The 12247-nt window shown below is 34.8% G+C and overlaps 1 protein-coding gene across 3 annotated transcripts in view; it reads right to left on the bottom strand.

Annotated features, from left to right (window-relative positions):
• AFG2A (AFG2 AAA ATPase homolog A) overlaps positions 1-12247 on the bottom strand; it is a 337231-nt gene that overhangs the window by 263742 nt on the left and 61242 nt on the right. For all 3 annotated transcript variants that reach the window (XM_080796129.1, XM_080796130.1, XM_080796131.1), the window contains exon 11: positions 2273-2482. In XM_080796129.1, the coding sequence (XP_080652255.1) occupies positions 2273-2482 (210 nt within the window). The remainder of the gene's footprint in view (positions 1-2272; positions 2483-12247) is intronic.

Below are 12247 nucleotides of genomic sequence, written 5' to 3'. Positions count from 1 at the left end.
ACACATGTGTTGCAACCAAAAACCAACTTTTCTTCATAGAAAACAACTACAACAACACAAGACTAGGAAGAATATATTATAAATTCCCAAATTCTTTGACTTCATTTCTGCATACATAAGCTGTATGACATAGCTACTTTAAACCCTTCTCACAAGCAATGATGAGGCAAGATGAAAAGACTGATGAAAATTCAGAGAAAAACAAATTTTTTCATGTTCCCAACTTTTTCTTTTGGAGATTTTTAAACATGTAGGAAAACGTAAAAAATAGTGGAATGAACATTCATTGTTTATTAAATATAATCTGCGGCCAGATTCAAAAATTGAATAACACTGCCAAACTATATTAAAATGTATATTGAATGAAAATCCACCTTAAATAAAAACTAGTAAGTAGGGTACTAAGCAAGTATGAACTCAATTGAATAAAAAAATGTCTTAACATCACTTATCCTTTGTGTGTGTATGACCTAAAAGATAAATGAACATGAGTTTAGTGAAAAAGCTCAAATAAGTTAACACAAGCATGGTTATTTTACATGAACAGTGTGCAAGATAAACCTTTCAAAGAATCTTTGTACATTTTCTCACAGTGAAAAAAGTAAAACTGCCTAAAGTTCTGAAATGTTTCATACTCAAAAACAGTGATAAATATATTTCTAAGTAATCCTAAAATATGCCAGAAAGTAGTCCTGGTAACATCTGGAACAGCTATCTTAGATTACATAAGAATGAGATACTAGTTCATAGGAAAATACATGTGCTCCTCTTTGAGATTCCAGTGTAAATAACTGTGAGTGCAGACCTCATCAAATAAGTTTCAGATATCCAGCAGACAGAAAAAAAAAAATTCAAGGGTTATGAATATACAACTGTGGAATACACAACAAGGCAGGCATAGAAAAGTGGGAGATGATAGTAAAATGAGTAGGAAGTTCCAGTAAAACAGCTATGTCAATTACCATGACATAAGAGAACAGAGACCAAAGAGAAATCAAGATGCCTCTGAAATTTCAAAATCACTCATTACTCCAACATTTAAAGCTGCAAACTTTAAAACTGTGGTTGTGATTCAGTTTAAGTGATCATAGTGAAAATGGTTTCCGCCCCTATCTTCAGTATTTTATATATTTCACAAGATAGTAACAAATATGCAAACACTAGTGATTGTGAAGATGATTCTTAAAAAGCCTAAACATATCTAAACATTATTCCAAAAAAAAAAATTTAAGTAAAAAATTGACTCTACACTGAAATAAATTTTATGCTTTCAATTTGCCAAGGATTTCATTCAGTATTCTAAGATAGAAAACATATTTTATTATGAAAAAAATTCCCTGATACTATCAAAACTGAGCCTTTTATCATGTGCTTTTTCTGAAATGAATTTGATATTTAACAGACTGAAGTCATATTTTTGTGATAAAGTCCATTCCACTAATGGATTTAAGGTTTTATATATGTATATTTAGTAACTGGATAGATGATCATATTACATAAAAATTAATTAGAAAATTAATATCTGGCCCTGGGGTGCCTCAGTTGGTTAAGCATCCGACTCCTGATTTCAGCTCAGGTCATGATCTCAGGGTCTTAGGATGGACCACGTTGGGCTCCACACTCAGTGGGGGAGTCTGCTTGAGGATTCTCTCTCCCTCTGCCCCTCCACCTATCCACATGCTCTCTCTCTCTAAAATAAATAAATAAACCTTTAAAAAAAATTAGCCCTAAAGTCAAAAAAACTACATATCAAGTAAGATTATCCACCCCAAGTAATAGGGTAGGGCAAAGAACAAATAACATATGTGTGTGTTTCAGAATATAAAACTTGTACAGATATTCCTTGACTAGAAACATGTTTTAAGGAATTTAGTTTTACCATATAAATTATTTAATTTCTTTGAAAACTTTATATAAATATTAAATCCACCTCAAATTTATAATTAAGTCTTAACTAAGCAAAAGAGATTATTAGCACAATTAAAAACAGGAACTAAACAAGACTGGTTCCTATTATACATGGATATAAGAAATATTGAGAATCACAAAACTAAATAAAGTAGTCTTCTATAGTCCACCATTTTTGCTGATTACAAGCACTAGTTTATTTAGAGCTCATCCCCCTATATTACATTGCCATCAACCTCAAAGAAAAAAAAAATCAGCTACTCCTTAAGATGCTTTTTCATGTTTTTCTAAGGGTAAGAATCAGATGATGGGTGTTAGTGGGGTTGGAACAAGAAAGTGGCAATTAAAAAATTTAACACCTTACCTTTATAGCTAGGAAATTCAGGCCACTCTCATTGGCCAAAGCTTTTGCAATCATTGTTTTGGAGCATCCAGGTGGTCCATACAGAAGAACACCTTTAGGTGGCTGAATACCCATTCGAATGAAAGACTCTGGGTGTTTCAAGGGCCACTCCACAGCCTGTTTCAATTTCAGTTTGATATTTTCCAGTCCTCCTATATCTGACCATGATACCTGTAAAACAGAGCATTATCTAAATGTAAGTTTTGCCAGGAGAAACACAGAGGAAAAAAAGAATCAATAAAAAGTGCAAGAGGGGGACTAGAACCATTTAAGAATTTAGAAGATCCTTAAAAAGTTCTATCAAGAAGTAAATTACAGTACATGAAATGTGAGCTATATATTACAGAAATACTAAAGAAAAAAGTTTCTGCTTGTATCAATAGCTGTTTACATGACTGAACAAACTGTTAAGTCTATCTTCTATTCTAGATGGCTTAAAAAATTAAGTTTCATCTGTCTGAAAATGGCCTGAATTAGTGATCCAAGGTCTCAGCTACATATATCTTTTGGGCAAATTTATTTGCATTATGTATTACTTCCAAAAATATTTCTGTAGGTCCTTAGGGAACATACAATTTTTTCCATCTTTGACATACTCAAGAAGTATCCTCAAAATTTTGTTCCTTTTTCTCCAACAAAGAAACACCTACCAAAATAAGACAACTCTTTACATGCTGTTTACTTAAGAACTACATATCAGATAATATACACAGGAATAGAAAAATAAGATATGAGTACAAGCTCTAAAGAACTTAACAACCTTACCAGTAATGTGTACATAAATAATCACAGTACAATGGAAAGGATGCTAAGCACAGTAACAAAGACACAGAAAAAGCTTTTGGGAGTTCCCAGGAAGAAAAATTACTTCCAGCTGGAAGGCAAATCTGAAAGTCAACTTCTAAAGCACGGATGAGATCTGGAAATGTGAAAACAGGGCAACGGTCGGGTAGAGGCCAAAAAATTACAAAAGGCTCAGAGGAAAGTATAAAGGAATAAGAGAAAAAAGATACGAGGGAGAAAAATTTAAAAAGGAAATTAAGTTTAAACTATGTAGTGGAGGACCGTGAAGACTAGATGATGGAGTTCAAGAACCTCTCTCTTCAACCTCTCTTCAACCTCTTGAAGATTTTTAATCTGGAAAGTGATATGGTCTGATCTGTGCTTTAGGAAGACTTATCTGACAAGATTCCTTTAGAGAGGAGAGAGAATGCAGGGAGATCAATTAAGGACATATCACAAACATTCTTCAAATAAAAAAACAAACTGAAACAAGGGTAACCACATGCACAGTGAAGACACACCAGAGTGATACTACAAGCCCACAGCACGAGGGTTTTGAGGTTAGAGTAAGAAAGAGGGAGAATTTAAAGCTCAAGATTTCAAGATGAGTTGATAGAATATGAATAAAAAATAACTTTAAGGGGGAAATATATAAAATAGATTTTTATTTCTGGATATAAAGAGTTGAAACATAGAACAGGATATTCAAGAGACAAAAAGGGAGCAGTTGGAATGTAAGCATCACAAATGGAGCTCTGGAAATAAGACAGGACTGGAATTTCAATTTCAGAGATCTCCATAAAAACTGCCACCAGGAGAGGAGAGATGTGGGTGAGGGGCAGATTGCTGGGCACCACCTACATTCCAGAGGCAAGGGGGAAAAAAGGAGGAAGAAAATTTCAGAGAAACAAACAATTCACAAACCCAAAAAAGAGAAAGGTTTTGTTTGTTAATATCAGGAAAAGGATTTTTTTGTTGTTTTTTTTTTTAAAGAACTTGGCGGGTTTTAGAGAGGGGATACTTCGCTGTTGTTTTTGGTTTTTGTCCACAGAACCAAAGAATGCTATATTACCAACCACAATCCTGGGATCAGATTTAGTTATTCTTTTCTAAATTGCTTTCTTAGAATTTATTTTTAAAAAGTAAGATTACTGGATTAAGAGGCATGAACATTTTTAGGTCTCTTGATGCATGATGTCAGTTTGCTATCCTAACTGCTTTATCTATTTTAGTAGCATGAATGATACATGTATAAGTTACCTTAGTATCATCAGCCTTGGGTTTTATTTTGCCTTTTTTCCCCCTGATTTCTGATTTCACCAACTAATAAAGCTAAAATTAAACTTGAGATCAATGCACATAAGCTTATGGCCCTAAAAATACAGAATCAACATGACTGTTTACATAACTGTTACTGTTAAAACCAGGCCTGCCTAAAAGTGTAGTGAATTGTCACACTAACTCAAAATGTAGTGAGTTGTAGTGAGGGGTAGTTGCTGCTTCTGCTTTCTGGTGTCTCTGATTTTTATTTTTCTTTTTAAATTAAATTTTGAAAAATTTCAACATACACAGAAATTGAAAAATTAATACCATATGCGTATATATACTTTTTGCCAAAATTTGCCAATTTTTAATATTTGCCACATATGCTTTAGTGCATGCTCTCGCTTTCTCTCTCTACACACACACACACACACACACACACACATTTTATTAATTTTTAAATTTGCCACTGAATCTTTTTAAAGTAGGATGGAAACCCCTGGGCGGCTCAGTTGGTTAAGCATCTGCCTTTGGCTCAGGTCATGATCCCAGAGTTCTGGGATCAAGCCCTGCATTGGGCTCCCTACTCAGCAGGGAATCCGCTTCTCCCTCTTCCTCTGTTCCACCCCATTGCTCATTCTCTCTCTCTCTCAAATAAATAAATAAAATCTAAAAAAAAAAAAAAAAGTAGGATGCAGGTATCAAGACACTTATGAATAGTGCAGCATACTCTCAAAGAAATAAACATTCTGGGGTGGGGAGCACCTGGGTGGCTCAGTGGGTTAAAGCCTCTGCCTTCGGGTCAGGTCATGATCCCAGGGTCCTGGAATCAAGCCCCACATTGGGTTGTCTGCTCAGCAGGGAGCCTGATTCCCCTCCCCACCCATGCCTGCCTCTCTGCCTACTTGTGATCTCTATCTGTCAAATATATAAATTTTAAAAATCTTAAAAAAAAAGAAAAGAAAGAAACATTCTGGTAAGAGTGTTAAGGAGGGTAGTCAACAACTATCAAAAACTAAATAGATCAGTAAGTACAGAGTATTTAAGAAACAGTGGTCAGTAGATACAGCAACAAGGTTACTGAATTGAGTGGTTTAATCAGATCAGTTTTTGTTTTTATGTCTTTTTGCAGTGGAATATACATACACACAAACCACAAACACACAGGAGCACATATAGACAATATATACATGATATATAATGTATAAAATTTATATTTATAATAACTACCAGAAATGTAGAAGTCAAGGAGCACTCCTTAAACTTGTGAAAATTAAAATAATAATCCTGCATGATGCCCATTCAACTGTTACTATGCAATTATTATACCTGTACAATGAGAACAGCACATTGTCAATGTGCTCCACTAGAAGCAGACTTTCCATGTCTTGGAAAGCAGACTTTCCATGTTTGAGCTTTACTTTTTTATTTTTATTTTTTTTTTAAGAGAGAGGGAGAGAAAAAGAGAGAGAGGAAATGGGAAGGGGGAGAGAGAGAATCTTAAGCAGGCTCCACGCCCAGCGTGTAAGCCCAACTCGGGGCTTGATCTCACAACCTTGAGATAATAACCTGAGTCGAAATCAAGAGTCAGATGCTTAACCAACTGAGCCACCCAGATGACGAGTTTTACTTTAAGTAATGTAGCTTTATAGCAGAACACTTACTCAAGCTAATTTAAATAAGCACACATACACAGATAAAATTTTCTTAAAGGTTAATCCAGAATTACTTTCCTAATCAATGACATTTTATAAAAAAATCAATTATATGCCTATAAATGCCTAGGGAGTATTTTTTCTCAGGTTTTTATGAAATTAAACCTGGCAAAACTTCATTACAATAAAATTTGGTTTTCAATACATTTGTGTGTGTTTAGTTTTAAATCAGTCTTTTAAAGAGTCTTGAAAAAAGAGTTTTTTAAAATAACTTAATATCAGATATTAAGTACCTCCATGAACCACACATGGAAATCACCAATATAAACACAAAGAAATCCATGTGCTAAAAGATGATCTCTGTAGTTAATAAGGATCAGGGAGTACAAGCAAACAGAGTCACCTGAACCAGACTTGGAGAGGGCTTATCCGCCAAGCAAAATTAGGATGCTTTTAATAGGAAAACTGAGAGTTCATCGGCATGGAAGAGGCCAAAACACAGATGCCACTGTATGGACCTAGTAGTCTGTGCTGAGGAGTTGGCCCATTGCCCTGAAAACTGCAGCAAAAGAAAAGTGAAACAACCTTGTACCCTACTTCTCTGCTGAGAGAGAGCTCTTGCTTCATCAGTTGTCCTTCCTCTATTACTGTTTTGATTGTATTTTTCACTATATTCTTTCTTCAGCCTACAAATATTCCCTGTTTCTCCCTATCCTGCAAAACAACCTTACTTTGATATTGTATCTATCTAATGTTCTATTGTCTTTTATCTCACCACTAAACTTTTTGAAAGATAGTTAATACTCCTCTATTCCTACTTTATTTATATCTCCCACTTTATACTTTAAAGTATTTATCTTGCCAAGTGGTAGGAAAGGAGTATAAAAGAATAAAGATAGGGGCGCCTGAGTGGCTCAGTTGGTGAAGCGTCTGGTTATGGTTCAGGTCATGATCTTAGGGTCCTGGGATTGAGCCCTGCTCTGCCCCTCCCCCCCGCTCATGCATATTCTCTCTCAAATAAATAAATAAAATCTTTAACAAAAAAGAAAAAGGATAAAGATAAAACGTTTAAGACTGGTGGGAACCCAGGGAGTTGAGGGAGTTACACCAGAAGGTCTGTAGCCTCTCAGGAAAACATGAGGCAATGTCATCTGCAGAAATATCAGTTAATCTAACAAATACTGACTAAATGCCTATTTTATAATATGCTGGATGCTGGGGACAAAATAGTTCTTGGTCCTACTGAGCTTCTGACCTGACGGAATACTCCCTTAAAGGGATGTAGTTCCATAATTAGGCAATTCCTATATGGCATGGTCCATGTTATAGTCACAGAATTTAAATGCATGGTCAAAAAAAACTTTTCAGAGGTGACATACGAGGTGGGATCTGATAGCACTAGTTAGCTGAAAGTAACAACAGGCGCCATGGGAGGAGAGAGAGTTAAAAAAGCATCATACATTAGAAGAACTAAAAGTAATTCAGTATGACTAGAATTTAGGGAGTCAGGAAAGGACAGAAAGGGAGTAGAAACAAAGAAATTAGTTCGCAACAGAGGAAGCTATCAGACCTTGAAGACTCATAAGGCATCAAGAAGTTTAGACCTTATTTTGAGAGATATAAAGAACAAGTTAATCAGGGAAATGACAAGATCAAATTTCTGGAAGATGACTGTGGCTACAAGACAGAGTAGGGATTAGAATTTGGAGGGGACTTCTACAGTACTTCAGATAAGAGATGGTGATTATCTGCACTAAAGTAATAGCAGTGGAGCTATACAGAGGAAAAAAATATTAAAGCTTTATTAAACCATAGTAAACTATATTAAATAAGGCAAGCCAATGAGTTTTAAAAATTAATTAGATCTGAAGAAGGGGTGGTGAAAAAGAACATGGAATCAAGGGTAATAGCCATGATTCAGACTCGGGCAACTAAGTAATTGAAAGTTACATTAAAAGAGAGGTGCCCGGGTGGCTTACTTGGTTAAGCAACTGCCTTCGGCTCAGGTCATGATCCTGAAGTCCCAGGATCAAGTCCCACATCCAGCTCCCTGCTCAGAGGGGAGTCTGATTCTCCCTCTGACTTCTCCCCTCTCATACTCTCTCTCTCATTCTCTCTCTCTCAAATAAATAAATAAAATCCTTTAAAAAAAAAAAAAAGAAAGTTACATTAAAAGAGAAAAAGCAACATGTTTGGAAATTAAGGAATAGTTTCCAATTATTATACTGTGGTTGGAATTTACAAGTGAAATAAATTCAATAAACCAAGAAACGTCTTCTCTGTGCTGAACTTCTGTTAGGAACTGTAAGGGCACAAAGATGAATAGGAAAATGTCCTCAAAATTTTATTCTCTAGAAAAAGAAATAAGAAAAGCCATCCTAAAAGACACAGTCTTTCTCTAAAGATATAAAATAACTGTCTTTACACAAAGTAATACAAAAACTACTGAAAAAAATATGAAACAGTTCTACAGTTCTCAAACATGTGAGATGGTGAGGACAGACATTTGGAAATTGTGCATATATGTAAGAGTTATGTCAAGGTGTTAGAATGTGAAAATGATAGGAAATGAGTGAAAAAGAAAGGCAATAAAAGAAATTCATCAAAAAACCCACTACTGTGGTCAATCACACAGACAGCTCACTACAACTAAGTCTAAAGCAGTTTCCTATTGTCCCTTGCCAACTGGCTGCAAGGTGAGCTGGGAGCAATGAAGCTGACCACCTTTCCATGCCACCATCAACCATTTAGAAAAACCAGTAAGTGCCTATCTCATACTCAGTCTCATACCAGGTACCGGTCTACAAAATCCTTGCTCACAAGATTAAAACACAGTAAATAAGAGATCAAAAATAAATTCACTCTAATTACTGCATGGGAAATGAACTTAGTCAAGAAGGTAGGCAAGACTGGATATGGAAGATGCAGTTAGATGGTGGCTTGGAGCAGGATTACAGCAATGAGATGGCAAGGAGGGCCAATTTGGGCATGAGACTGTATTTGGTAGGCAGAACCAATAGGACTTACTAATTAGAATGTGAGGGAATGAGAGGGATCAGAGGTAACTCCTGAAAAAAAAAAATTGGCAATTCTTACCTCATATGATGTACAACCTATAAGAAATTACGAAGGACAATATAAATATTATCTTCTTTCCCAATACCTAAAAATAGCCATTGTTAATGGTACCTTTAAGTCTTTCAAATGTGTGTATGTTTTCACTGAGATCATAATGTATTCACAATTTTATACTCTTTTTTTTAAACTTCATATTTTTTTATATTATAGATCTCCCAGTTACTGTATGACTTTGGGTAATTTACTTGCTCTCTCTAAACTTTCTCATCTAGAATATGGGGATAATAAAATCTCAGCTCCAGTTTTGTTGTGAGAATTAAACAGTATAGTTTATATTAATTGCACTTTGCCTGGCACACAGTAACTATTTAATAAATACTAGGGATTAGCTTATTTAAATGTCTGAAAGATGATTATAATGAACAGTTATATTTTGAAGGCTTAGTGACAAAAGATAAAAGCCAATCAGGCAACTGCATTTGTAGTTTCATGAGCAATCCTAAACTACCATAACTTTTCTATTCTTCAGCTTTGCATTTGATCATTTACATTTCTTAAACTAAAGGTAAATAAGTTTTGCATTTTAATTTAGCACCTAAATGCCAAATAAATGAACAAATGATGAATAAATCTACAGCTAAGATATTAATTCAAAAATGAATATAAATTGGCTTAAAGAGTTTGCTATTGCACAGAAGAATCTTCAAGTATAGAAAGTCATGGGAAAAGTTAGTCTGTCGGAGAAGAATAAATACCAGCATGAAATCAAGAAATCCTAAAACTAGAGCAGGAATTCAAAAACTTGCTGGTTCACTATTCCACCTTCAGACAGCATTTCATCTTTCAGCTCTCTCATCTTTCAACAAATACTACTTAATGCTCTTCAAAAAAATAAAAAAAAAAATTCTGTAACTCTCTTTTTAATAAGTTACACTATATCATAACTGCCAGAAAATTATTCCTACAATCTAACTTAAATCACTCCTGATAATAGCTGGGTCCTTTCTTTCTTACTTGGTCCTTATGAAAACAGTGAACAGCTGCTCACATGTGGCCTTATAACTTTTTGAATTAATAATAAAGTTAAAAGTAAAGGAACAGCTGTCAAACAAGTACAGACAGAGCAGCGAGATAAATTTCCCAAGGGAAATGTCCTCCACAAACCTCTTACAGTACTTTCTGGACAAGCATCCATCCAACAATACACGAACCAAAACCAAAACAAAACACCCCCTCAAAATGCATATCCATAGAGGCCAAAAGACTTGATCAGGTTTAAAAAAACAAACAAAAACAAGCAAACAAAAAAACAACTTAGCAAGAAGTTCCACAAGGACAAAGTAAAAATTAATGAACTCAACTGCAGATATTAGGAGATACACTATGAGAGAGGAATTCAGTAGCTCCAGAGGCACTGACACTGTCTTTACACATTTGTGAGTCAAGATGCTCATATCTGCTACATGCCAAGGTTTATACTGCCAGGTACAAAAAAATTCTTTTCAAAGTGTTATTTTTATAGAAAATATTGTGACAAAGAGTACTTTTCATTTTGTTCTTTCATGCTAACAAGTCCCAGCAGGAGGACAAGAAGCCAGGAGTAGCAAGTGAGTTGGCACCTGTTCAAAATTCTGTGGGGGGTCACATGTTAACATTCAACTAATTCAAATATTATTAAATATTTATTTTGTTTAGAAATCATAAACATCTCAAATTACTAAAGACACTAAGTAATGCAGAAAGAAGTAAGTTGAGAAAACCCAACCTCCAAGATCCAAAAGAAAGATCAATACACTTGCAGATGCTTCTTTAATGGAGGTAAAGCAAAATTAGGAAGCAGTAAGTATTCAAACTGTGCTCTTAGATCTAAGTGAAAATAAGTGAAAGCCATTAGCTTCATAGAGTGAAAAGACAAAAAATATTTTCCCCCATGCTTTCAAAACACATTCTATGGAGGTTCTTGAAAAAAAAAAAAAAAAAAAGTCAACGTTTCAATTGTACTATAGTGCTATAAACTACAGCCTCTCTCTCCACCCAATCCATTAAAAATAAAAACTTCAGAAAAAAAATATATAACAGCAAAAAAGACAACTAAGTGAGGACTCCGAAAAGTAAAGTAGGTGAATTGCGAGGGGAAGTACAAATATAGAGAAGTGCTCTGCACAGGGTGGTAAGAGGCGCTGAGTATTCCAAGTATGTTTTCCTTCTCTTTTCTCTCTCCACTCAGTTCTTTTCCCCCCTCTTCCTGTTTCACACTTGGTTAAAAGTACCTACCAATTTCAGAGGTAAGAGTACATGGAGCTTAAAAAAGTAGACGAGAAAGAATAAAACAAACTGCACTCCAAAACTTTGCCATTAATTGCAAACTGCCACTAATCTGAGTGATTTTGTTGTTCTTCAGTAAATCACATTATGGACCTCACTGGAACATACAAAGGCTATGGGAGACAGATGCTCCTATAACTACTAATTAATAAGGAAAACAAATTAAGGTAAAGAAGAAATAAACTAGTCAAGTAAAAAAATGATAGGTATCCTCCCAAATTATAGATATCATGGAAAATACGATCAAATTAAAGGCAAGTGTTTTAAACAAATTTCAAACTGTTTAAATTTCATAATCAGTTGAATGGTTACATTAAAATCTGAGTTCAATTTCTAAAATATCATTACCTTACAATCAAACTTTAATTAGGTTTACTATGATCTGTTCTCAGAAAACTGGCTATGCATGAACCTTATAAATATAAGAACATACTATTATTTAAATAAGCCTCCCTTAGATAACAAAACCATACAAATTAATTCAACTTAAAAATAGATAGGGGTAGCTGGGTGGCTCAGTCAGTTCAGTGACTCCTAATTTTAGCTCTGATCACAATCTCAGGGTGTGGGATCAATCCCCACCCCCAGGGTCTCCAGAGCTGGCAGGGAGTCTGCCTAGAGTTCTCTCTCTCCTCTCTCTCTGCCCCTCCCTGTTGTGAGCGTGCTCTCACTCATGCTATTTCTAAAATAAAGAAATAAATCTTAAAAAACAAAAAATAGTTACTCATTTCCAAAATGAGCTTTTAAAACACAACCTACTTTTGCCACAAAAGCAAGTCCAGGAAAAATCTCATAAAAATGGAAACTTTAAACAAGAAAAAAACAGCAGCAG

The sequence above is a fragment of the Martes martes genome, assembly GCF_963455335.1.
Source record: "Martes martes genome assembly, chromosome: 2".
Lineage (NCBI taxonomy): Eukaryota > Metazoa > Chordata > Mammalia > Carnivora > Mustelidae > Martes > Martes martes.
Note: the sequence above shows the minus strand (reverse complement) of the source record. Positions and strands in the feature narration are given on the sequence as shown.